This window comes from Choloepus didactylus, chromosome 4 (assembly GCF_015220235.1).
Source record: "Choloepus didactylus isolate mChoDid1 chromosome 4, mChoDid1.pri, whole genome shotgun sequence".
Lineage (NCBI taxonomy): Eukaryota > Metazoa > Chordata > Mammalia > Pilosa > Megalonychidae > Choloepus > Choloepus didactylus.
The window spans coordinates 15,223,272-15,249,522 of NC_051310.1; the positions used below are offsets into that span (position 1 = coordinate 15,223,272).

The 26,251-nt window shown below is 58.8% G+C and overlaps 1 protein-coding gene across 1 annotated transcript in view; it reads left to right on the top strand.

Annotated features, from left to right (window-relative positions):
• The window catches only part of ITPK1 (inositol-tetrakisphosphate 1-kinase), a 176,694-nt gene extending 152,303 nt beyond the window's left edge, over window positions 1–24,391 (top strand). Inside the window, exons 6-11 of the mRNA XM_037832023.1 lie at window positions 2,463–2,561; window positions 2,967–3,007; window positions 5,672–5,837; window positions 11,360–11,427; window positions 16,210–16,372; window positions 22,174–24,391. Of these exons, the coding sequence (XP_037687951.1) occupies window positions 2,463–2,561; window positions 2,967–3,007; window positions 5,672–5,837; window positions 11,360–11,427; window positions 16,210–16,372; window positions 22,174–22,535 (899 nt within the window). The 3' untranslated portion in view covers window positions 22,536–24,391. The remainder of the gene's footprint in view (window positions 1–2,462; window positions 2,562–2,966; window positions 3,008–5,671; window positions 5,838–11,359; window positions 11,428–16,209; window positions 16,373–22,173) is intronic.
• The last annotated feature ends 1,860 nt before the right edge of the window (window positions 24,392–26,251 follow it).

The window sequence follows — 26,251 nt, forward strand, 5'->3', positions numbered from 1 at the left end:
GCGTTTGGGAGCTGTCACGGGACGGGGCACTATTTGGCCCCAGGGACTCAGGATCTTCCTGCGCGAGGGGGCCCTGGGCATGGCCGCGTCTCTAGCGTGAGCGCTCACTGTCCTGGGGCTGAGGTCCACGCTGGCTTCCTCCCTGCGGCCCCGGCCTGCCCTCCTGCCCAGGTGGAGGAACGGGGCCCTGGGTTTACATCCCCTTTAGGCAACAGTTCATAGCGGAGAACCAGGGCAGGACCCCCCCATCCCCACCCTGATTTTCCTGCTCTCCCTCCTGGTCAGTGGCGGGAGCTGCCACATGACCTGCGCCGTGGTATCGGCCTCAGTTTCTGGATCTGGGAGTCAGGACGGCACCCCAGCACCGTGGAGGATTAAATGAGCGCTGGCTGTGTGCAGTGCCTGCCACACCACCCAGCACAGGCTCAGCAAGTGCTGGACCTAGACCGCCCTGCTGGGGCCCCCACGAGGCTCTGCACCCCGAAATCTGTCAACACTCTGCACCTGTTTAGCGTTTAGGCATTGGGAGGGAATAAAAGCACTTTAAATAGGCCCTGTATAGTTCTTGGCATCCATTTTTATGAAATAAACGAGGCAGGCTCTTACCCTGGGATAATGCATTGACTTCCTTCCCAGCCAGGGAGTTAAAAGCTCTGGGGACAGGCCACTTGGCTTGTTGACTCTGGGTTTGGTGTCCCTGTTTGTGGGCGGGAGCTGCCCCCACCCCCACTCATGATCAGCCTTTCCTGGCACCTGTGCCCGAGGAGCCCGCGGTCGGACTGTGACAAGAAGGAATATCAACAAACCAGTAATTTTATATTCGTAGTGAGGTACAAAGTGCATTTTGTTACCCACAAATAATCCGTTCAGCCTTGGTGGGGAGCCTGGGACCCTAAGGGTAATGACCGACGGCCAACATGGCTTCCAGAGCATTTCAGAAAACCCAGGACACAGTTAGTGGCCCCTGAGGGATGCCCCTTCTGGGACGTGCACCCCGGGGAGGCTCCTGGGAGGGAGCCAAGGCACGGAGGACCAGGTGTCGGGGGGTCCAGTGGTGGCAGTGCCGGGGCCTGGGCTGGGTGGGCTGTGGGGGTATTTAGCAAGTGGGCGGGTAAGAGGTTTAGGAGGCAGGACCCAGCAGGCAGGCAGGTGAGTGGATGTATCGTGGATGTATCGGGGGTGCCATGTTATTTTACATGTTACCTTGGGGCGTGAGGAGGTGGGGGGTCCTGCCCCGTCCCTGTGGCCTCCTTAGTGGTTATGTTGAGGAGTTCAGAGGGGACGTGTGCAAAGCCCTTAGCACAACGCTGGGCGCATGGTGAGGGCGAAATGTGTGGCGTTGTTTCTAAGATTAAGCCAGTTAAAAAAAGAATGTGCTTTCATCACCATCTGTGTGTGTACCTGCTGGGTTCGGGGAAGGTCCGATCAGGGAGCACAAGGGGCCTCGAGGGTGGTCCCTGGAGGAGGCGGGTGGCAGCCACCCAAAGGCAGCAAAAGGAGGGAACTGGTGGAGAGAGAGAGGGGGCTTGGGATTTCCAGCTGCAGGCACGGCCTGGGACTGTCATGTCCTGTGGGGTCAGCGAGCAGGGGCTTTGGGCCCAGCAGAGGGTGAAGCTGGGTCCTGTCAGGGCCTGCCCTGTGGGCTGAGGTGCTTTGCCCCCAAGGGTGATGGGCAGGTGGGAGCCACAGCAGGGCCTTGAGCTGGGCGAGGAGCTGCTGCTGCTGCAGGGGTGCAGGGTCCTCACGGGGCGGGCAGTGCTGACGATTCATAAACGTGGGGGTCAGGAGGCACAGGATGTGGTTGGGGGTGCCCCGAGCCAGGTGCAGTGAGCTCAGCTCCAGGCCTCGGGCAGGAGAGGCCCCATGTGAACAACTGCCCCTGGCTGGGCGGCCCAGGGCCCATCACCCTTCCTCTGAGCCTGGGTGGCCTCGAGAAGAACAGACAGGGCGGGGTGGGGAAGGCACAGGCCTGGGTGGAGCGCTATTCAGCGAGTGCTGCCCAGTCTTCCCAAGAAAATCTTGATGTAGGGAAGACCCCAAAATTAAGAGCCCAAGTTACAGACTCTGACTAGCTAAACCAGGTGGGGACTGGTGGGGTGCAGTGCTGGTTTCTGTCTCGCTTTATCCTTCCACTGGCTCAGAAGTAACCAAACACTTCCCCAGCTGCCCATGTGACCTGGAGACCCCCTGGGTCATGGGGAGCCTGAGAAGCCCTGGGGGCTGGGGGTCTGCCAGTACCATGAGATCACAGATGCTCTGGCCCCAGGGTCCCAGCTCCTTGTGGGGTGGCCATGCTCTATGCTGCGTGCACCATGCCCAGGGCCCTAGCCTGCTCCCCCTGGCAGCGGGGTGGGCGGGCGAGGGAAGCACAGGGTACCCACCAGGCAGAGAGGGCCCGGGGGCTCGTTCAGGCTCTGAGGCTGAGGGTGCTGCCTGCTGATGTGGTTTTCTCTCTGCCCCAGATGACAGGATCTGCTCTCCGCCCTTCATGGAGCTCCCGAGCCTGAGCGGGGAGGACACCATGCAGCTCCTGGAGAAGAACGGCCTGGCCTTCCCTTTTAGTACGTACCCCCAGGGCTCTGCCCGGCAGTGCCTGGGAACAGGAGGGCCCCAAACTCAGCCACCTCAAAGGCCCTGCAGGCTGGGCCCGGTGGGAGGAGGCTGGAGCTGTCCACGGCCCCACCTGGTTTGAAACTTGCCTGAGAATGGAGGAGGGCCTGGCCCAGGCACATCCTTGACATGGGTCCTGGGGAGGTGTGGGCAGAGGGCACGCTCCCCACCCAGCCTGGCGGTGTCTGTCTGCATCATCCGGAGCACAGCGACCCATCGTCGTCGAGCCAGCATGTCTCAGCAGCTCTCCCTCCCCTTCCCCTGCATGGCTGCCCGAGACACCACATCTCAGGTCAGCCTTTGTGGATGAACCATCTCACTAACTCCTCTCTGCTTTTCTCTCCCCATCCATGTAGTTTGCAAAACCAGAGTGGCTCACGGCACCAATTCTCACGAGGTGAGTGGAGGATGATTTGCCCGTCCTGGCCCAGTCTCCCCTCAACCTGCCATCTCGCCCCTCCCCGTCCTTTCCACTCACGCACCTTGCCAGGACCTGCTAAGTCCTGTCCATGCCACAGACCTGCTATTGCTGCTCCTCCTAGTGGTACTTGGCTCCCTGGTGGGCCCCTTCCTCCTGCACCCTGCTCTGGTGTCCCCCCCACCACCCAGGTCCCACAGGAACCCACTGAGCCCCAGCGCTGGCGCTCTTCACGTTGTCTGCAGGCTCGCCTCGGTGCCTCTCCTGCCCCCAGCAGGATGGATTTGCGGGGCCCATCTGCCCCTTTCGAGCCCATGAAGGTCACGGCCTGGCCTGGCCTTGGCTCTGCCCTTGGGTCCCTTGGGGCAGTCATTTACTGAGCCCCCGTTCTCACAGGCGCTGGACCAGAACCAAGCAAGGCTGTGGTCCTGTCACTGCCCCCGAGCATCTGTCAGTCCTGCTGCACTTTGAAGGGGGTTGGGCGCTGAGGGGCAGCCTGCCACCGGCGTGTGTGGATTCACGCTCCCACCCGCTCGCCCTTTCACTCCTCTAGCCGACGGTCCAGCCCGGCCTCGGATGCCAGGGCAAGGATGCTCAAGGTGGGATCCCTGCCCAGTGGGGAGGCAGAGCCTGTAGAGGGAGATAGTTCTGATAGGTGTGGGAGTAAGGGGGAGGCAAGGCAGGCATTGGGGGTGCGGGGACAGGTGGCCATGCCCCTCGCAGTCCCAGGAACTCACACTGGGACGTTTTTTCCAGGCCTCCTTCCCATCCTGCACTTCCCGTCCCAGGGGCTCAGCCCAGCCTGGAGCCTCCACATTAGACACAAGCTGGGGTGCAGCGGAGGGAGGCTGGGCATCCTGGGGGACAGCATGATTCAGGCAGCAAACATTTGACCACTCACAGCCCACCAAGTGGGCTCTTGGGGAGATCTGCCCCAGGACTGCCCCCCGTCAGAAACACTCCAAGAGCACAGGGCTAAAAACGGAAGACCCCACAGCAGTGACCTTTTATAGACAGACATAGTGCTGTTTATCCCCAGCACGTATTTATGGGGAGATGTCTATAAACAACGTCAGCACGGCGTGGCACTGGCTGTGAGGGGCTGCCCAACTGAGGGGGGCTGCTCATGCTGGTGGCAAGGAATGTGGGGGCAGCCAGTCTAAATCCCCGCCTGCTGCAGTGCTCTCCTAAGATCAGCACCCTTCTAGAACCTTTCTGCAGCTGTTTACTTTTCCTGTCTGTGGCCTGCCTGGCTCCGTGCCAGGCAGCGGCTCCCTAAGGGAACTACTTTGTGGTCAGCGTCCAGGGATGGAGCAGTCAGGCCCCAGAGCAGCCAAAACCGTGTTCACAGAGCCCTGCTGCAGAGCCTAGCTCCCTCGCCGGCACCAGTCCCCGCCTGCCAACCTTGTCCCTGCCCCTTTTCACCACCAGGGTTCCCCTGCTGGTCAGTTCCTTGGGTGTTTCAGGACTGAAGGGCAAGTATGACCATCAGTGTGATTCAATCAAAATATTGCAGCTTGGGAGGAGGAAACCCCTTCTGCTCTTCACAGGGGGCTTAAGAATTGGGCTTTGGACTCGCGCAGACTTGGGACCTGTTCTGGCTCTGCACATCCCCAGCTGTGTGGCTTGGGGCAAGTCACTGAGCCTCTCTGAGCCTCAGTTTCTTGCCTTTGTTACTGGGGATATCACAGTTACTGTGAAGGATGAGTGGAGCTGTGGCCGGGACCTGGCTCGGAGGGCGTGCTTATTAGCAAAGGACATCACTGAGCTGCTTCAGAGCAGCTGCCCGGAGCCTTCTGGGTCGTTGCAGAAGTGCGGGGCGAGTCTGGATCTCGGCCAGCTCCCTCCTCAGGAGGCCCCTGATGACCCGGGGGCGTCTTAATCCTCAGCTGGGTGATTGGTGCCTTCAGGGAGGTGATACTCACCCCTCAGTCCAGCTGTCCATGTATGGCTCCGGGACGGACAAACGTGCGCCCCCTCACCCCCACCAGGGTGCCCCCGCAGTTGGCAAGGTGTGCTCTCTCGTGGAGGGGCTCCTCTCCCCTGGTGGTTCCAGAGGGCAAAGCTCGGGGCCAGGCAGACCTGGATTCCATTCTGGGATCTATCACTTCCCAGCAGTCACTTCTTAGGGCCTCAATTTCCCCACCTATAAAAGGGGGGTGATAGTAACACCTACTTCAAAGGTGCATTTCGAGGATGGCACCAGGTCTCTAAGTCACATATTTAGGATGAATCCCAGCACATTGCCAGAGCTCAGTGGGGGGCAGCTCTTGTGCTTATACAGGCTTTGACCCAGGGCCTCTCAACTCCTGATCCAGAATCTTCTGCTTCCTACCTTTCCCCTCTGGGTCCTTGTGGAGGAGCCTCTAGAGACATCATGAGGGTTAAGTAAGGGCACAGCCCACGGTTCAGAGACTGTGTAGTGTGAGTAGTGCTCCTGGAGTTGTGCATTGCGCAGCCTGCTCAACCTAACATGGCAGACCTGATCGGTGCAGGATTTCCAGACGCCCCCACAGAAGTGATCCCCAGGTGTTCTTGAGTCCCCCTCCATTCACCCTGACTCAAGACTCTTCTTGGGGAGAGGTTCGTGTCACAGGGCCATGATTGGACTCTGACGGAGCTCTCGGCCCCCTGTCTCCCCAGATGGCCATCGTGTTCAATCAGGAGGGCCTGAATGCCATCCAGCCACCCTGCGTGGTCCAGAATTTCATCAACCACAATGCCGTCCTGTACAAGGTGTTTGTGGTCGGCGAGTCCTACACTGTGGTGCAGAGACCCTCGCTCAAGAACTTCTCGGCGGGCACATCAGGTAACCAGCCTTCACACTTGGGACCCTCCTGGGCCCAGGGACATGGCTAGGACATGTCATCAGCTGTCTGTCCCTCAGCAGTGACCCCTGCCACCCTGTGTTATTTCTGGAGGGAGTGGATAGAAAGTTGGAAAAGTCTTGGAGAATGAGTTAAAAAATCCAGCTCCACCTGATGCTGTAGAAGGCGCCATCCATCTGAGCTGCCATTGAACTCCAGGAAACCTCTGAAAGTTTCCTGTACCTGTGCAGCTTCCCGCGGGACCCAGGCAGAGATGAGGCTAGGGGAGCTCCGTGGGAATGGGCAGAGTCAGCTGTCCGTTGGCTGGCCCTCCTGGGGAGTGAGGGAAGTGACAGGTCTTCGGAGCTGGGCAGAATCCTAACCACTTTTCCCGTGCCTTCCTATGGTCATTATTCCCGTTTTCCAAATGAGGAAACTGAGGCTAGGTTACTTGCTGCTTGTGCAGCAGCTGAGGTGACTCAGCACTCTGGCAGGGGTCTGCAGCCCTGGGCTGTGGGGTCTCCTAACGCGGGGAGCCTCTGGCAAGCCCAGAGTGGGTGCAGTCTCCCTGCCATGCCTCCCTCCCGGCTGAGGGGCATGTCAGGATGACGGCCACTGAGCGTCCCTCAGATGTAACAGGAGGTATTATTTGCATGGCGCTGCCATCATCTGGGGTAATTTAAGTGGTCCCTGAGGGGGCAGCCTGTATAGTCAGCCGAGGGGCTTTGTGCCCAAGGCTTTCCTCCACCCAGCTGCTCGCCTGGCTCTCCAGCCCTGGCACCCCTTTACCGTTTCAAAAACTGACTCAAAGATAAAGAATTTGCCGACCAACAGTGGGACTGCTCTTAAAAGAATGTTCTAGTGGTTCTGAAGGCATCTAGCTCTAAGGCAAATTCCGGAAACCTCTGGAACAGCAGCAGCAGCTTTTGGAATAAGGGTAGCTTTCCAAGAAGTCTCCCTGGAAGAACATTTGACTGCCCTGATGTGGTTTATTCACACACGTACATTTATCTTGGCAAGGGAATCTCGCCATCGCTAGACGCCTTGAAATGCCCAGGCTGTTTATCTCCATCGGAGTAAACATATATCTTCTTCAAGTCCCTCCTCCCGGGACTTCCCGTCACCATCCACACCTTGTGGCTTTTAAAAACAACTCTTGAATTAAGTTCAGCTGTTCTCGTCTTCCCCTCTCAGCTGTTCTTCCCCTGGGTGACGTTTTTCCTTCCTTTAACCCAATACAGAGAGCAGACAGTTTGGAAATGTGCATCTGTTTTCACTTTCCTCCTGAGTGCAGGCAGCGCTCCCAGCCAGGCCCGGGGCTCTCGGACTCGAGGTTCAGCCCCTCTTACACTGGTCCCATTGCCCACTGTGGGGAAGAGGGCAGGCAGATCTTCTTGTATGAATCTTTTTGCATAACTGTGCAAGCAGGATGCATTCTTACCAATTGTGGGCAGAAAGAAGCTGACCTTTTTTTAATTCTCTTTATTATTTTATTGATTTTTTTTATATCTTCTTTAAATCTGTGGAAAACAAATTAAGAGTAGTTTTCCTTATACAGTATCACTTCTTTTTCTTTTATTTTCTGTTTTCTTTTTTTTCTCTTTACCGGCATCACTGTATCTCCAAAGAAATTAACCACCAGATTTCCTTTCCTATCCACATAAAAAATGTGGCCTCTTTTCCATCCTTTTTCTCCTGGTTGCAGAATGTGGGGCCTGCCTGCATCGCACCTGTCGGAGAGAAGTGTGAACTTTGCATCCCGCATCTACAGGGATGTTTACCCTAAAATGCAGACCAGGGTCCAATAACTATAGACAAATGCACCGAGATAAAGGAGAAAATGTTTATTTGTGTCAGCTGAGTAAGTCTCGGTGCACTTGTCTCCATCCATCCCCTAAGCTGATCCTGGGTCCGTGTCCTCAGGTTTTGTCCCTTCACCTACACACCCTCTGCCCTGGCTAGAGGCATAATGTGGCAGCGGCCCTTTAAGCTGGGCCCGCTGAGGAGGGGCCTCTTTCCCAGCCCCACTCAGGCTTTCTGCTTCCCATTACCCAGTGGGGCCGGTCCCACAGCTTCCCACATCCAGTGCGCATCCTTCCTGCGAGTTTTCTGGACCTGGGTGGACACAAGGACACAGGTTTTCCATAACAACCATTTTCTTTTGATTCTAAGTGCATGGCTTTTGTTCTCTTTTGTTACATCTGTGTGTCCAGCAACCACTGGCATCTTGCATTTGCTGTTGGCTGGGAGCCCTAGAACCAAAGTCATGTTCTTACACAGAAATAACGTTCACTTGTGCCAGTCACCAAGAACATTTGGGATTCTCTGCCTGTGCTTCAGATCCTTGGGGGAGGTGTCTTCCCTCTGTCCCCCAGTGTGAGGGTTGAGCTGGGCTGGTTTCTTTGCTCTCTCTGTTTGTACGGTGGGTTTATTTCTCATTGACCTTCGTTCTGAGGATGCAGCCCCTTGGGCTCCCAGCTTTAAGCAGGGGTCCTCTGATACTCTCCATCTTGGGCCTTTTTTCCCCTTAGGGGTACATAAAAGAATGGGACTTCTCACAGTGCAGAGCAGGGGTCAGAAAACTTTTTCTGCAAAGGGTCAGATAGTAAATATTTTTAGTTGCATCCTGACCATTCGATCCAACAAAGCATTGTCAACAAGTGGGCTTGGCTATGTTCCAATAAAACTTTATTTACAAAAACTCTTTTTTTACAATCTGCAGGCAATAGTTTATAAGCCCCTGATGGTAGTTTCGCCAACCCCTAACCTTGACCCAGTGAAATATGGCATTTATTGGGCCTGCTGTGTGCCCAGCCCTGTGTGAGGTCCTGGGAGCCCCACAGGAACAAGATAATGCACCGAGCGTTCTGCCCTCATGAGCCTGTGTTCTAGTGGGAGAAACAGCAAACAAGGAAATGGGTAATGGAGGGGTTAGTTGTGGCTGAGCTAGGGGGCTCCAGAGGAAATAGAGCGGGTCTTGGGGAGCCACTGAGAAAAGGTGGCCACGCTGACCCCCTGGGAGGTGAGATTTGTCCAGATCTTGCAGAAGCTGGGGCCACCCTCTGTGGCAGTATGACGTGGTCCCCTCAGGAGGGAAACCCCAGAGAGATGGAGAGGAAGCACACGCTGCTGAAGGCAGTGCAGCCACTGGCTTTCAGCTCTTGTCTGCACTGCTGTGTGGCTGGGTTATTTGGGGGCTCGTCTTGGAATTTACTCTTCTTCTTTTGAACTTGTTTTTCACATCTGCGAAGTGGGACCCAGAGCACCCACTTGCTCCCTTCCTTGTCCTCCCTCACCTGCCCTCCCCTGCAGGAAGATAGTGGTGGTTCTTCTGTGCTTTTATGTGTCCTGGGCCGAGTCTGGGGAGCAGAGGCAGATGGACCCCTGACAGCCAGGGCACTGCTGTGCTCCAGGCCTGGCCATGAGCTCTCAGGGAGCAGGGACTGGCCAGGCCCCTTGCTGTGCTTCAAAGGGGCCAGATGTCTTCCGGCTGCCTGAGGAGTTGGGTGCCAGGGGACCTGTGACCAGGCCTCTTTCTTGGGGCTCTGGCCTTTCTGACTGCCTCATCATCCCACAGTCTCTTGGGTCACAGGGAGGGCTGAGTGCTGTCCCCACTGTGTGCACAGACACACATGTAAAGGGCTGAGCACAGGTGTCTTCACAGCCCTGCCGACTTGTCATCTGGCCAGGGCTCCTGGGAGGGAGAAAGCAGCCCTTTTGGAATGGTCCAGGCGTTTGTCTCTCTTGCTGTAACAAGCTATTGCGTGACGTGGTCTGTCCAATTCTACGGGTCTTTGTTAGTCCCCTCTGGGTCCCAGCTCATTCCTGTTCTGCCTGTAGTCTGGCACCTGTGATGTTTTCCCTGTGGCACCTGTAGGTTTCCCAGCCTCCCTGTACTTGGCTTTGTCCACCTGCCTCCTGAGGTCCTGCCCGTGGTGGCCCTGCCCTTACCCTTGGGCCTGTTCTGCCCGGGGGGCCTGGAGGCGTATGTGAGGAAAGGTGCCCTGAGCTTGGTGGGGCTGGGCTGCAGGACGAGAGGGAGGGCAGCGCCTGCAGGAGACCACCCTGCCCTGCCAGCTCCTCAGGCTCGGCTCCAACCTCTGGCCCATGGCTGCCTCTTCCTGGCCGGCGGCCTCTTTGCACCAGCCCTGCAGGGTGTTTATTTTCCCCAGGCTCCTCCCCAGGACCGTCTCTCGTGCCCCCTGTCTGGATTGGCTCTGGTCGGAGCGGGAGGACTGTCAGGCACACCGGGGCGGCAGGGGGCCTGCGTGCCCCTCTAGCGGGAAAGACGCCAGGTACATCCCAGCGCCTGCCTGCCCGGCCTCCGCCCAAATCACCTCCCAATGCATGATTGTTGCGGCGCCGCAGAGCCCTTGCGCTGGGTCAGGGTGGGGGCAGGGGGTAACTGGAGAGGGAGCCACCCCCAGCTTGGCCCTGGGCACCACCGTGCTCCACCTGCCCCTCCCTGTTCCCGTGCTCGGGGGCCTGGACCTCAGGGGTGAGCAGCAGTGCTGTGCGTCGGGAGCTGCCAGGCCTACCCCGGAAGGATTCAGACAGAGCCTGCCGGGCTGCCGTTCTTGGGGGAGGCCACGGGGTGGGGGTGGACTGGACAGCTTTTCCTGCAACTTGGGACCCTGAAGCACCAGGATTTTGTAACTCACGCATTCTTGACCCATGCTCCCAGGTGCTTAAGAACAGGATTCTGTCTGATGGACTGACCGGCCATCCTTTGTATTCCCAAGGACGTTTCTGCTCTGAGATGACCAAGTGCACTGTCTGCTTACCGCTGTCCTTTCTCTTGGGGTCGGTCTGCCTCCGGGAGCCCGCCGAGGGGAGCTGAGGGGTGGGGTGGGGGTGCAGGGTCCTTGGCCTGCGCCAGCTTCCAAAGCCAAGCACGTTATTTTGTGGGCTTTCTTGGATGGATCCTATGGAAGTCCACATTCTGATTCCCTATTTTTCCCCGAGTGTCTGGGGAACAACAGAATCATTTGAACTTGAAGTGCTCACCTGACAAATGGCAGCTGGGCTGTTTCTCCGTAGCATGTGCTCGAGCGCTCCCCAGGGAGAGTTCCCTGGGCCAGTGCTGGGGGTGTGGGGAGGGTGCAGACCTCGCCACCCTGGGAGCTCTGGGCCTCTGATTTTTGGGAACACAGCATTTCCCACTTAACCCCTTCCTCCACTAGTCTGCTTCTTGGTGACATCCATAGGACATGCTCTGGGAAGGGGGCCTTGGGTATTGGGGGAAAAAGGTCCAATTCTGTAAAATGGTGGTGGAGGGAGGCTTGTAGAGCCCATCATCTTTATGTGGGAAGAACGAACAGAACAGAAGCCCTGATGAGGCACAGTTCATCGTGTCCGTCGTGGTGTAGACCGGACTGGCCCTCAGCGAGCCGGAGCCCAGCTGGCCGCTGCTGGCCCTCTTGCCCCCTCGGCCCGTGGCTGGGTGGCACTGCCCCCTGGCAGCGCATGGCGGAGCCGCCCCCTGCCCCAAGCTCACCGCACCTTCTTGTCTCTGTCTCCTCAGATCGCGAGTCCATCTTTTTCAACAGCCACAACGTGTCCAAGCCAGAGTCGTCCTCCGTCCTGACCGCGGTACGTACCTCCCGCCCGTCCGGGGTCTTTGCCCTGTGCCAGGACCCACCTCTTTTGCTCCTGGCGACCGGCACAGCTGAGCCTGGGTGCCCATCTGGGGAGCGGGCTCTCCGGGGCTCAGGGGAAGGAACACCGGCCCTGGGTCATTCCGGTGGGAAGATTTTCTGACCTCTCCTCACACGAGGAAATGGAAGGGCTGCTATCTAGTTGGCCTTTTTCCTGATTAAGGGCAGGGGGACCAACACCATCTTCTCCTTTTCCTTCCACGTCCCCATTGGTTGTAAAAAATCTGTTGTCCCCCCCCCCCCAGTGGGTGCCAGGATGGTGGCTGGCATTCGGCACAGGTGCTGTGCCTGGCTCATGCCAGCGGCCCTGCAGCGTCTCAGCCTGTTCTGGCCACAGCCTCACAGCGGAGGGACAAGCAACTCCATCTTCCGGAGGAGGGGTGCGGAGCTCAGAGAGGTCAAGGCCCAAGGCCACACAAGGTTCACACAGTGACAGAGCAGGGATTTGACCCCAGGCCTGGGTCTTCCGGGAATTGTAGGACCCCCTCACCTTGCTGGTGACTCCCAGGGCAGCCGTCACCCAGAGCAGACAAACCTCCGTGAGACTGCTTTAGCCTTTTCCCAAGTCCAGCGAGCGCTTGCCCTGAACTCGGAGTCCTCTCTGGGGCCTCCTGTGTCCTGGTGACCTGGGGAGTGTGGTGGGTCCTCACTCTCCTCGGGCTGGTTTCACTAACGAGCCACAGCTGACCCCCATGCCCCCGGCCTTGCCCCCTCCGTCACTGTCAAGCCCACAGCCCTGGCCTCACCCTCTCCATCCCCATCGGTTCCACAGTCCGGCCTCACCCTCTCCATCCCCGTCAACTCCAGAGCCCCAGCCTCACCCTCTCCATCCCCATCGGTTCCACAGCCCCGGCCTTGCCCTCTCCATCCCCATCGGTTCCACAGCCCCAGCCTTGCCCTCTCCATCCCCGTCAACTCCAGAGCCCCAGCCTTGCCCTCTCCATTCTTGTCCACCCCCACCCCTGGCCTCACCATCCTCCGTCCCCATCAAGGGCCTGCCCTCAGCTTGTGCTGCTGTCCCTGGAGCCCAGAAGCCTGTCCCTTCCTGGCTTCTGTTTAGTTCTGTTCCTTGAGAGAGGCCAGTTGTGTGCCGAGCATTCAACAGAGCCCAGGCAGGAACCTGCAGGGAGCACCCCCGTCCTCAAGATGTCAGATGTTCCCAGGAACAAGCTACACAGTCAAGAGAACTTTGGGAACAGTCAATTTCTAATCAGACTTTTTGGCCACAGACCTCTCGGTGCCTGGCTTTGCTCAGTATATGTAAACAGGTGTGCAGTGTAAGAGGAGGGAGGTTTTCTGGTCTTGTAAGCTTCAGAGACTTTAGGCCAACCCAGGTGAAGAGGTTTTCCCTTGCAGAGCATCTCAGAGCCTGGCTTGGCCGTGTGTCCGGTGACACCCGAGTGGGTGGCGGACTCGACATTGCTCAGGCCAACTAGCTGGCCCCCAGGGCCACATCCGCCAACCTCTCACCCGGTGCAGGGCTGGTGGTCATCTCAGGCTGTGAGCTGTGGCCAGGAAAGCCCCTGAGGGGCAGTGCACATGACTGACCCACCCAGAGCCACCTTCTTGGGTAGTTACTCCTCAACTACTCAGCCTCAGTTTCCCCATCTGTGACACGGGGTGGGGTCAGCCTAGAATAAGCAGGTCCTTCCTTTCCAACCCCAGTGCTCACAGCGTCTCCTCCCTCCCCTTGGAGTGTGATGGCCGTTCAGAAATCCCCTGAGACTGACATTTAAAAATAGGGAGATGGGTCAACCGTCACCCTTTCCGTGTGACATCCACAGCCCCCAGTGGAAGGGCCAGCCTGACACACACAGCCCCGTTCCTGGGTTCATGCATCCTGGATGTGCTCTGTGCTTGCCGCCCCATGCCCTCCTGGGTTTCCTCGGGTTGCTGCCTCGATCTCCTGGGAGGCCCTGCAGGGAGCCCTGCCCTGGCCTTGCAGTCCTGGGTGCCCCCGAAGGTGGGCCCAGGCCCCCTACCCAACTCTCAGCTCCCAAACACATTTTTACTTTGCAAGAGCCGATACCAGGTGGCGGATGAGAGCCTGGGCACATTCCGTCCCCTCCTCAAGGGTCCTTATCCTGCCCCATAGAGCTGCCGGAAGAGTCCGTCACCCTATGGAAAGCACCCACGGTAGCACCTGGAACGCAGGAAGTGCTCGAGCTTGGCTCCCAGGATGCAGGGTGACTAGCTGACCACGGTGACCCCCACGGGCACCTCCTCAGGTCCTCCATCCCCTCCCCGTCTTCCCAGACGTCATTGGGTCGTTCCTGCCTGGGACCCACGGGCAGGATTTCCTTGCCTGGACCTCATCCTAGGAAGGGTGTTTGGTTTCAGATCACGAAATGACTGCTTTAGGAATTCTGGGATTCCATAGCTGAGCGGAGGAAGAGCTTTACAAACACGTGCGGTGAGGGGTCCTCTCACCTGCAGCAGCCCTGGCCACCTTGCTGCCAGCCTGGGCCGCCAGCCTCAGCCCCGATCTGCTTTGATCTTCACTGCAATCCCGTGTGCAAGTGTTTTTATTACCCCATTTATTCAAGTGAGAAAACAGGGCCCAGAAGGATGAAGTGTCAGCTCAGGACACGCAGCGGGGAATGGGCAGCACCGGCACGTCTGGCCTGAGTCTCTGACGCGGCGAGGGCCCCCGGACTGCAAGTCCAGACCTGGGGAGCCTCTCGCAGCGGCTAAGCTGCTGCATTGGGCGAGAGGGCCTGGGAGAGTCTCCAGCGCCGAGGAGCCCAGCCAGCGCTGAGTGACGAGGGCCTCGGACAGCCAGGCTGGCACCCGCCCGGGGCGAGAGGCCCAGGCACCGGGACCGAGGGCACAGGCCACCTGCTCTGCAGAGCTGGCCGGGGTGGCTGTGGCGGCAGGATGTGCCCGAGTGTGGGCTCCCTCTTCAGCACACCTCAGGAAGTTGCCTGTTGGCCATTTCCACTTCCTGTGCTGGGGTAAGGGCTGTTTGTCCTTGGGGCCCAGGGCTCTGTCCCCAGCCCTCTGACCCAGCTTCACTTTTTTAAGTTGAGATGAAACGCACATTAGGTAAAAGTAAACGTTTTAAAGTGAAAATTCCATGGCTTTTGTTTATTCACAATGGTGTGTAATCACCACCTTTATCTAGTTCTAAAACATTTTCATCACCCTGAGATAAAACCCTGAGGCTTTTAACCAGTCATCCTCCCCACCCCCTGCCCCAGCGCCTGGCAGCCACCACTTTGCTTTCAGTCCCTATGAATTTACGTCTTCTGGACATTTCATGTAAATGAAAGCCTACAGCGTGGGACCTTTTGTGTCTGGCTTCTTCCACTTACTGTAATGTTTTCGGAGTTCATCCTCATTGTCACACGTACCAGAACCTCATTCCTTTTTATGGCTGAGTAATGTTTCATTCTGTGGCTAGACCGTGCTTTTATCTGTTGATGGACCCTTGAGTTTCTTGCACCTTTTGGCAGCTGTGAATGATGCTGCCGTGGGCATTTGTGTACAGCCTCCTGTTTGAGTCCCTGCTTTCAGTTCTCTGGTGTAGACACCTAGGAGTGGAATCGCTGAGCCGTGTGGTAATTGTATATTTTTGACCCAGCTTCTCGTTGACTTCTGGTGGATCAGCCACCCCTTCCCCTCTGGCCCCTGAGCCCAGTTCCCGCCACCCTGGACTCCGGTATTTACTGAGCACCGAGTGCAAACTCTACCCCACTGACTTAGAGGTGGCACGATGCCGTCCTGCCTCGGGATACAGATCCTGCAGCTCCTTTCCCTGCCCACCAATGGCCTCGTTGCTCCTCCCTGCAGTTGAGGGTGGAGACGTTGTTGGTTCCTGTCAAATGAGGGAACTGAGGCACAGAGGCTAGCTGCTTTCCCCAGGGTCTTGGCTGGGACGTCACTGCCAGGATTTGAATTCGGATCCCTTGGACTCCAGGGTCCTTCCTAGTCCATGCTCCCCTGCCTTAGATGCCCTGGAACTTGTGCGTTTGTCCCTGGTCGTCCGTGACATGTGCAGAGAAGGAGCAGCACAGCTGGGGGCGTCAGGGCAGGGGGTGGGCCTGTGGGCTGGGAAGGCCAGCGGGCCCCGTGGAAGCTTCGTTGACAGCTGGACTCAGGCCCGGGTGTTGGGCGGTAGCAGCAGAGCAGCCTCTTTGGGGAAGCCCAGGTCACGTGGGAAGGACGTGAGTTTGGAGCCACTTGCTGTGAAGGGGAGGTTTGTGGGCCCAGCCACTGAGGCTGGGGGCAGCAACGGTCCCCAGAACCCTCGGGGGCGATGGAGGGCTGGCAGGCAGGTGACGCCGAGAAAAATTGGCTCTGCCTCTCCCCACTGCCCGGCTCCATCCTGGGTTCTGGCACATGAGGCTTCCCTGCGGGTTCTGGGCTTCTGTTCCTTTGTTTCTGTCGTGCCCTCCCCTGCTCAGACCCTCCCGTCTTCAAGGTCCGGCTCCAGCGTTCCCGGGTCCAGGACAGACACTGCCCTCCTCCCTGGAAGGCGTCAGCATGGGCTTCAGGGGCTGGAGGTCCTGGTTCCGCATCCAGCACGAGGCTCCGAGCTGTGCCGCCCCAGCCTGCCCACCCCACGCGTCAGTCTCCCGGTCAGCGAGCACCCACCTCCCAGCTTGTGGTGACGGTGGAGCCCCTCACCCTCGCTGCGTCTAGCACTTTCTGCGGCCGGTCTCGTTGTCCTGCCCCCCGCACCCCGCCGCAGCCTGACTCCGTGTTTGTGTCACAGCTGGACAAGATCGAGGGCGTGTTCGAGCGGCCGAGTGACGAGGTCATCCGCGAGCTGTCCCGGGCCCTGCGGCAGGCGCTGGGCGCATCGCTCTTCGGCATCGACATCATCATCAACAACCAGACGGGGCAGCACGCTGTCATCGACGTCAACGCCTTCCCAGGTGAGGGTGCCTGGCGCCCGCCGGCTGCAGGATCTGGGCCGCAGCCTTCACGTCTGTTGGTCAAATCTCAGCCCTTGTAGATCCAAAGGGCTGGAAGGGCATTGGAGAGAACACACCCCCACCCCCCACCCCTAGTTTCTACGTAGGGAAACTGAGGCCCTAGAGAGGAAAAAACCGTCCAAACGCTCCCAGCAAGTTGGCGGCAGGGCCAAGGCCCCCAGTCACGTGCTCCTTCAGCCGCCCTGGGTCACAGCACGGCGAACAGGGCTTGGGAGGGTTTCCGGGGCCCAGGCCCAGTTCCCAGAGCTGAGGCATCTGCTCCCTGCTGTCTGCCGGGGACCCTGGGCAGGGACCGTGCGCCAGGCCCCTTGGAACCTGCTGCACAAAGCCAGGCTCTCTGGGTAGCACAGACCTCCACTCAGTGAGGGACTCAGTGGGAGCACAAACAGGCCCTGGGGGTCAGTACTGCTGGCTGAGAGCCCAGACGTCACCCCTGGGCAGAGGCCAGTTGCCCCCAGCTGGTGGGCTGCACATCCCGTGAGGCAGACAGACGCACATGCACACACACAGACACGACCTCTATGGGTGCATTTGTTTATTTATTAATCTTACTGAAAATCCCCTGATGGGACTGGGGGCACCCGAGGCAGGCGGAAGGCCCATCTCTCGGGCACTGCTGGACGTCCCAGCCTGGGGGAGTGTCTTGCCCACAGTAGGTGCTCAGGACGCATGTGCCATATCAGGCAACACACGCACAGAGCCAGATGGAGGGTGTGTCCGCGTGTACACACTCACAAATCAGAGAGATTGTGGACACACATCTGCAGCCAGTGTTAAACCAGATACTCACACCCAGCACATTCTAGGTTTTCTTCTTCTTCCTGCTTGTTTCCCTCCTTGCCACTACTAGCTCAGGAGATGCAGGCTACACCTGGTAAGCAAGAAAACAAGCTCCCAGTCTCTGGAAAATCTGACTAAGGCACAGATGACTCGTAACTAAGGCTCAGAGGTGTGTCAGGGGACATGTGTTCCCCAGGGGGGCGAGTGGCTGAGTCTAGAGCCCCAGGCCAGAGCCCACTGCAGCCTCCCAGGAGTGACTGCCCAGGCCCTGAAGGCACTGCTGCCCTTGGCACAGCCCCCGCTCCCCGCCGGGGTCCCGGGGTCCGGCCAGACCCGGACGGCACTCCCCAAGCTGCCCAGGGCTCTCGGCCCCCACACGTTTGCTGGGTGCCTGGTCTCCCTTGCAGCAACGGGGGCTGTCGTTTTTGGTTTTCTGTTTGAAGAAATACTGAGTGATGTAACTGATAGCTTAAAATAAATGCTATTTTCTTTTCTGATCTCTCTCGAGATGTAAAAATAACATTTTTTTGGCCTGCGGGGTTTCAGCTGAGAAGCTCCATTTTGCACCTTTTCTTCTTGCTTTTCCTCAAAGGGGCATTTGTCTGCCTGGTGCAGAGTCCCTCAGTCTGACCCCAGTTCCTTGAAAAGTGTGTTTCTTTGGAAACAAGACTCTGTGTGGACTGGGGATGGCAGGGCCTGGGTGGGTCCCCACGGTGGGCTGTGGGGTCGGCCTGTCGCCTGTGTCCTCGGAGCCTGCCCCTCCCTGCGTCCGGGCATTTTGGGGACAGCACTGTCACGTGGGTGGCCCTCTAGGTGTCCATAGCAGCTCTGCATGGTGGAGGTTAAGGCTAGAGTTAGAATATGGGACCATATCCCCATTTCCCAGACTAGGAAACAGGCCCAGAAAGGGCTGATCTGGCTGCAGAGGAGCCCGCCCTGCCCCTGCTCTGTCTCCCGATCCCCCTCTCCACCCTGTCTTTCCTCTTCCTTCTGGGCCTCAACGCAGACCCCTCCCCGCCCCCTGCACATGCAGGGCCTTTAGTTGTGACGGTGCAGGGGATGACCGTGTCCTTGGCCAGCGTCCACTGGGTGCGTGCCCCCCACTCCTCTGTCCCTGCCTCCTGGGGTTATCCTTGCTGACATATGAGGACACTGAGGCCAAGTGACTTGCCCCTCCTGGCAGGATCGAGGCAGGGCCCAGCTTTAAATCAAAGGAGCCCCAACACAGCCTGTGCACTCGCCAACTCCGCCACTCCGCTCCAAGGTGGTATTTCCTTCTTTCTTCCCTTGAGTCCTGCCTTTGTCGCGTACCTGCTGTGTAGGTGAAGCAGCGTCACTCCCTGCTCAGTGGGTGTGAAAACCTTCGGGAAGTGATTCCTGCCCTCCAGGAGCTTAGCGTCTCGCCAAGGGGTCCGTGCTTGGCCCCCAGGGATTCCTTGGGAGCCATGTGGACAGGCACCTCAGGACGCTTCGGCGGCTGCAGTCAGGACCTCGATCTGCAGCCCAGGAAACTGAGGCACGGGGGGGGCCCCTCCCTCCCTCCTCTCAACCTCTATAGAGGTCACTGCCTGCAAGATGTTCTGGATATGGGGGTGACCCTCAGAGTGCTCTGGAGGGGGACAAAGAACCAAGGAGCAGGATGCCCAGGATAAAGCAAGAGCCATCAGAATGGCCATGTGCTTCTCTCCAGTCTCGTTGGGTGTGGGTTGGTATAGATGGAGTATTGGATTTAGCAGAGTTTGGGTTTTGACAAGCAAGTATTTTGGGGTGAGAGCGGGAGAGGGTGCTGAGGGTGTGGTTAGGGCAGCAACTGTAGTCTCCAGGGACTGTAAGCCAGGGAGAGCACTGGCCGGCAGCAGAAGGTGGCAGTCAGCGAACTGGAGGGGAGGGGCAATCCAAGGGCTGTTGGAGTAGAGTCCTAGGTAGGAAGGTGGTAGTGGGGGGGTGGGAAAGTCAGCCGTTGAGCTTTTGATTCCTGCAGAGTCAGCCTGCAGGAGCTGAGCCCGAGTCTGCCCCCTCCCAACACAAACAGCTGTGTGTCCCAGAGCCAGGTGTCCTGGTGTGGGGTCCTGGGTGTTTGGAGGGGGTCGGTCACTGAGCCAGAGCAGGGAACCAAGAGAAGGGCTGGCAGGGCATGGCTGGGCACCGAGGTGGGGGGGAGGCTGCCAGGAGAGACGAGGCTGAGCTGAGAACAGCTGGGTGATGGCCCCATGCTTGGGGAAGGCCCGAGGGGAGGGCACGTTGGCCCGGGGGCCCCAGGGCTGAGCAGGAGCAGGTATCCAGGCAGCAGCTGCTCCCAGGTTTCTCTCCAGCTTTGTCTGCCAGCCTCAGCCGAGGAGCCCTGAGGCCTCCTGTGGGTGTGGGTATGGGAGCGCCCGGCCAGGGGTCCCCCACACTGGACTCGGGCGGCTGTCACAGCCCCAGCTGCCCATCGTGGACACCCCTGCGTCAGACCCACTCTGGGCTTCACTCGCAGCACCGCCTGTCGTTCTCCCTACAACTTCTGCAGAAAAACTCGTCCAGGGTCCCGTGGCTGGCAGGAGGTGGGGGTGGGATTGGAGCGTGGCCCGTCGGCTCGGGGGCTCAGTCCTTGCCTCTGTTTGGCAGGATGGCTTGGCGAGCCCCTGCACTGGGCAGAGACTCGGTCTGGGGACTGATTCCCCTCCCAGGGAGGCGGTACAGACTGGGGAGAGGGCGTCTGTCCGGTGCCAGTTCGCCCCTCGGCCCCTCCCCAGGCCAGCCGAAGGCCCTGAGAGTGAGTGTGGGGCCAGCACCACAGGGCCGGCCCGGGCACTGCCATGGCTCACAGGCCTGAAAGGGGCTCCCCCTGGTCACCAGCCCCCTGACCCCCAAGGCCTCTGAGGGTTCGGCCTTGCCTCCACACCGTCCAGGAAGCTCACACATGCACGGCCACACCTGCCCAGGCCTCTTGCCTTTTCCGAGGACAGCAGGGTGTGTGCAGTTGCCGAGGGAACAGTGACGCTCCCTGGTGTTGACGGAACAGTGCTGTTTCCCTGAGAACATCCGAGCTCTCCTCCCTTGCTGACGTCTCTGCCCTGGAGACGCAGCACTGCTCCCGTGGTGGCCTCCAGTGGCATGGGCTCTGCCAGGCACCCCCCATTCTCCAGGCACTGAGCACTCGGGTCAGGACCCAGCGGTCCTGTGGCCAGACCCAGGGCTGCCCTGTTGACACACAGCCCCAGGCCCAGGAGAAGCTCCAGTCTCCTGGTGGATGCGCCTCTAGCACCATGTGGTGTTTTGGGGCACAGACGGGGCCAAAGGGAGGTTCAGATCATGGCTCTGCCACATGTGAACTTTGTGACTTTGAGCCTATCTAACCCTCAGTGTCCTCATCTGTAAAATGAGGATAATCCCAGGCCCACCCCTGGGGGCTGCGGGGACACAGTGAGCTGAGGAGTGGGATGCATGGAGCCCCATGGGGGCTTGCCAGGAGCATGTGGGGAGCACCAGCTGTCGATGACGTCACCACCTTCGCCATCGTGGCTCATCGCCACATGTCTGCCTGTTAACGGTTCTGTGTGTCTTTGGGGCCTGTTACTTAACTCTTGGCACCTGTTTCATCATCTGTAAAATGGGACACGGGCTCATAGGAGTCACGAGGGACAGTTGTGTGCTGCATACACAGTGCTGGCCTGGAGTTTGAGCCATTTGGGTTTTATTATGGGAACCCACTTCCCCTTCTCAGCTTCAGGCTTTGTCAGAACTAAGCAGCTTTTCATGGAACACATAAGCATGTGAGGAGATGAGCACGTCCCCCCTGGCTGCCCCACACATTCCTCAAAGGGGCTTTTCTTTAAAGGCACCTTTTCTAAAACCTTTGTATCTGACAAGTCAGATGACAATTGCAGAGGATGTGTGAGGGTCTCCGGTAGCCACTTGGCACAGGCCGGGTGTCGACGGTGGTGACAGCCGCTGGGGGGTAGATGGGCTGTGCCTGGGGCCCCTCCAACAGCCAGCTGGGCCCACTGTGGTTCCTCTTCGAGGGCACACGTCTGTTGTCACTGCTCCTGGAGCTGTACGCCTGGTTTTCATCCCTTCAGACTCATTCAGGCAGGGGGGAGGCACCCACCCCAGTTCTGCTGTGGGCCAGCAGAGTCCTTGCCCTGGATCCATAGCCCACCGGGCAGCTCCTGCAGACTCATTTGCTGACATGCACCTCTGGGTTAGGAAACAGGCACCCCTGTGCACCCCAGCAGTTTCTGCCCTAGAACACAGGCCCTGCTCTGTAAAGGGCTGAGCCTTGGCCTGGGGGTTGCTTTCTTGGTGATAGCCTGAGTTTCTGTCCTGTCCCTTGACTTGGGTCATCGAGGGGAAGGCACAGAGGGCTCAAAGGGCCTCACCTGCAGGGGTCTGGGGTGAGAAGGAAACAAGGCCAATCCCAGTACAGCCCCAGCTGTGTTCCCGTCTCTTGGTAGGGCCCTCAAAAGCTCTGTGCCTCGAGAGGTGGTGTCCTCGGTTCACAGAAGAAGAAACTGAGGCTCAGGACAGAAGTGATGAGCCAGGAAGCAGGCCTGAAGCCAGACTCGGCTGGCCCAAGGACTCGAGGGGGTGTTTGTGATTCAGAACCTGCCACCTCCAGCTGTGCCACATCCCCCACTAGAGGGGGTCTTACCATGTTGGGTTGGGTGAAGGTCTAAATGAGCCATTGTGGCTGTGCCTGAGGGGGACAGGGTCCCAGGGTCCTTTCCCATCAGCTCAAAGCCAGATGCACCTGGTGTTGAGTCAAGGTGAATGATCTCGGTCGGTCTGTCCTACCTCCCAAGCCTTGGTCGTCCCTGGAATGGGGTGGGAGCAGCACCCGCCTCTTGGGTCCTATAAGCCAGCCTGCGTCCAAGGGCCTCCAGCCCGGTCAGTCTGCTCCCCTCCTCTCCAGTCGTGCCACCTGCCCACGGCCCTCTCTACCCTGACTAATGACCTGTGTCTGTCTGTCTTCTCCCCAGGCTATGAGGGTGTGAGTGAGTTCTTCACAGACCTCCTGAACCACATCGCCACCGTCCTGCAGGGCCAGAGCGCAGGCACAGCGGCCACGGCAGCGGTGGGGGGCGTGGCCCCACTGCGGCACAGCAGGCTCCTGGCGGAGCAGGCGGGCAGCCTGGTGGGCGAGCGGACGTGCAGCGCCAGCCCCGGCTGCTGCAGCAGCATGATGGGCCAGGACGCAGCCTGGACGGCGGAGGGGGGCACGGGCAGCACCGGCAGCACCGCCAAGCTGCCGCACCAGAGACTCGGCTGCACGGCCACCGTGTCGCCCAGCTTCCAGCAGCACTGCGTGGCCTCCCTGGCCACCAAGGCCTCCTCCCAGTAGGCACGGAGCTGGACCCGGAGTGCGGCGCAGAGCAGGGCCCGGCAGTGACGGCTACTACTAAGAATCCCTGGTGATCTGATTCCTCCTTTTCTTTTTCCAGTTCTTAACCTGATTTTCTGGTGTCATAATGTAAATGCGGGGCGGCAGGGTGGGAAGGAGCACCAAGTGGTCCAGCCTTGTGGAAAAGGGCCATCCTGCCTCATTCCTCTCTGCAGACCTCTTTCCTGAGTTTACACTTGCTCGTGGTTTCAACACTAGGCCTGAGTGTGAGGTGGTGCCCGTGTGCGTCTGTGTGTGTGTGTGGCCGTGGCCGTGTGCGTGCACATGTACTCGTCATGTCTGTCCGTCTCGGTGACTGCTGGGGCCTGGGGGTCAGGCTGTCGATGGCCGCACCGAGAGAGTAAACAGTTTCCCCTTCCTCTTCTCTCCCAACCTCCCACTCCCGACTGACCCTCCATGTGTTTCCTCCCGTGGGCAGCTCCGTAGCCCTGGGAGAGGTTTGCAGCCGACCCTCCCTGAAAGCATGGCCCAGAGGAGTCAGGAGGCCGCAGCAGCTGTCCCCAGGAGCTGTGAGGGTCTCCAAGTCATCCTCGCGGGCTCCCATGCAGGGGCTCCAGGCTGCGACATGCCCACTTGCCTGATCCGCCAGGAACCCCCTCATGGGAGGGAAGGGACAGAAAGCTTTCCAAGGCCTTGGGTTGGCTGCGCTCCGTAAGGCCGGCTCCCTGGATATCCCCTGGGCTGGCCAGTGGCTCCAGCCTCGCCCTTCCCTGAGGGCCTGAGGGTCAGGCTGGGCCATCGACATGTGCCCTTACAGCTCCACTTGGAGGGAGCCCCCAGGCTGATCCCACACCATGGGGTTGTGGTGTGACTGGGCAGATCACTCTGAGCATCTCTGGGCCACCATTTCGTCACCCCTGATGGACAGGCAAGACCAGAGAATCCCAAAGGACTGTTGAATTCTCTACAGCCTGCGACGCCGCCTGCCCGTGGGGCTGACCTGGCTGAGGGCAGGTGTGAGGAGCTTCTCCTTGGCATGCCAGAGGTGGGGGGCCCTGTTCCCAGGCAGGAGGTGGCTGCCCATCGGCCCAGAGCTGCTCACGGCCTGCCCAGGGCAGCTGGGGGAGGCCGAGGGCCTGGCAGTGTATCCGAGGGCCTGGCAGTGTATCCGTTCTCACCTCCCGGCCCCACCTTACCCCATCTGCCTCTCCATCGTGCATTGCCAGGTGTCCTGCAAGTCCCCGATACTAAGGTGGCCAGGTTGGGGGTGCTACAGCCCCAGAGGGGAGAGAGGACCTGTCCCCAGCCCCCGTTAGACTCACCCACCCCCGTTCGCAGCAGACCACAGGCTGGTCAGTCAGAGCTGCAAGCCAGATGGCTCTCAACCCCCTCTGCAGGGACAAGAGGGGCGAGAGAGTGGCTTGTCAGGCCCGGAAGATTTGGACCTTTAGGTGACATGCATATGACCCCTTGTGTATGATCGTGTCATGGATGAAATGTAAAAAAGGCCTTTGTGCTTTCCTGGGTGTTGTCCAGGGAGGATGGCCTGAGAGGGGTGACTCGCTCACCTTCCAGAATGGGGGTCTGGGGTGGTGCCCACCCACCGTGGAGGAGGCCTGGGCTGGGGGAGCTGGAGGCCCTCAGGACCCCACCTCACCCCCCACTGTCTTGGAAACTGAGGACCCGCCCACTAACTGTGTTTACACAACTTGAGTGTTGACCCCATTAAAATGTCTGTCACCTTTTCCTAGTTCTCACCCCGAGCCCCAGGGAAGTAGGAAAGCGTGGCCAGCCTCTTGCACTGCTTTGTCTCCAAAATAAACTACTGAAATCAAACTGCATTTTGCACTCGTTTACAAAACGTTTCTTGAATTTGTTATGCCATTCCATATTTAAAGGAAAGAAGTTTTAAGAAGTAGCTTGACCTTTTTGGAATAATATTCCGATCCCTTTCTGCCTGGGAAACAGGTTGGGGGTGTGAGGCTTGACACCAGGCGGGGGCCCTGGCCGGATTGTGTTCTTGGTAATTTATTTTGGCTCCAGGGTCACCCGTGGTAGCCTTCCGGGCCCAGCTGCTAAGTGACTGCTGGCCGGTGACTTGATGTTTTCGCAGGCCTTGAAGCTGAGAGCTTGGGGATTGCTTTTTCCTGCAGTAGGAACCAAGGGGGGAGTCTTGCTCGGGAAGACGTGTTTCTTTCTTCAGAGCCTTGGAGCTATGAGGTGGGGGGTGAGGGACCAGCCCATGCTCCAGGCGCCCCACAGTCCTTTTCTTCCCTGCTCGGACACTGTCCAGCAAACTAGACAGCCATCTCCGAAGGACTTCCGTGGAGCCATCGAACAGTCTGAGAGACGGGCCTCAGTAACCAGGCTGAGAAAACCCTGTTCTCAGAATGTCACCTGGTTGTCCCTGAACCTGATCCCATAGAGTCAGTTTTCCTTTAGGTCTCATCACCCCTGGGCTTGGAGTTTAACTGAAACAAGCTTGGCCTTTGCAGCCTTTTTCTCAGAGCATGAAGGTGCTATCTACCAGACGGAGTGCCTGGAACCTTCTGGGATGCTTGGGAAGGGTCTGTGGTGGTTTCGTGAGGGCAGGGGAGGTTGCATGGTGGTGCACAGGTACTGCCCCACAGAGGGCCCTGCCGGCACGGGGGAATGGGGAGCAGTTGGGCCTTATCCCTGAGCTCGTGCCCAAGCCAGTCTCACTTGGGGCTGTCCTCCTGGCTCGTCTCTGGCCCCCGTGGCACTCTTCCTTGGTGGTGGGCGCGACTGAAGGGAGCTCCTGGTCTCAGGTTCTGGGAGCAAGTGGCAGGCCCAGGTTTTGGCTGAGGACTTGGTTAGTTTCAGAGGGCCACTGGCAGCCTGGATTGGAGGCCTTCCATCACGTTCTACTTGAGGATGCTTTGAGCATGTGATGATGGGAGTCCACAAGCATGAAGCCCCAGCTGGGTGCCAGGTCCTGGATGTCTGTCCTCCCTGCAAGCTGCAGCAGGGCCCTTGCTGTGCCTCAAGGAGGTGTCTGGCCTGCAGCCACCTGCCTCACCTCTGGGAATCAGACCTACCCAAGGCCCCGAGGGGCACCTGTAGTGGACGCTCAGTGCCCAGCCTGTGTCTGAAAAAGAATTTCCCTCTCCATCCAGGGCACTGGCTTTACAGAAGGTTGAAAGACCGTGGTAGGAAGCCATATCAGTTTCAAGCCAACTGGGCCACACGGCTGAGTGGCTGTTTGCTGGACAGCCGCTCTGGGATCAAGGGAGATGACGTGCCCTTTGTCCTCTAACCTGGAAGACTGGTCCTTGGCTCTTGGATGTACCAACTGGCCACTCGCCACAGAGAGCTATTGAGTAGTTTCGCCAACATCCCTGCGGTTTGGATTTTCCCTCTCTATCCCCCCAGAAATTGTAACCATTCACTCCATAGAATCCCCGACACTGCCCTGCTTTCCCCATGCCAGCTTCTCAAGGACCCCGTAGGCTCCGGAGACCTTCCACTGGGTGCTGTTTCTTGTTCTGAAGGAGCCCAGCCTCTTCTGCCAGGGGGAAGAAGAAATGAGGCAGAGAATGCCTGGTTCCTTGAGAAAGGTTCTGGGCGTCCACCTCCTCAGGGCAGCCCGGCCTGGGTTCGGATGCCTCACACGTCTGCCTGCCTGCCCGAGCGTGAGAGGCTGTGGCCGCGTCCTGAAGGGGTTGTCTCTGTCAGGCCTCCTGCTCTTGTGCTTC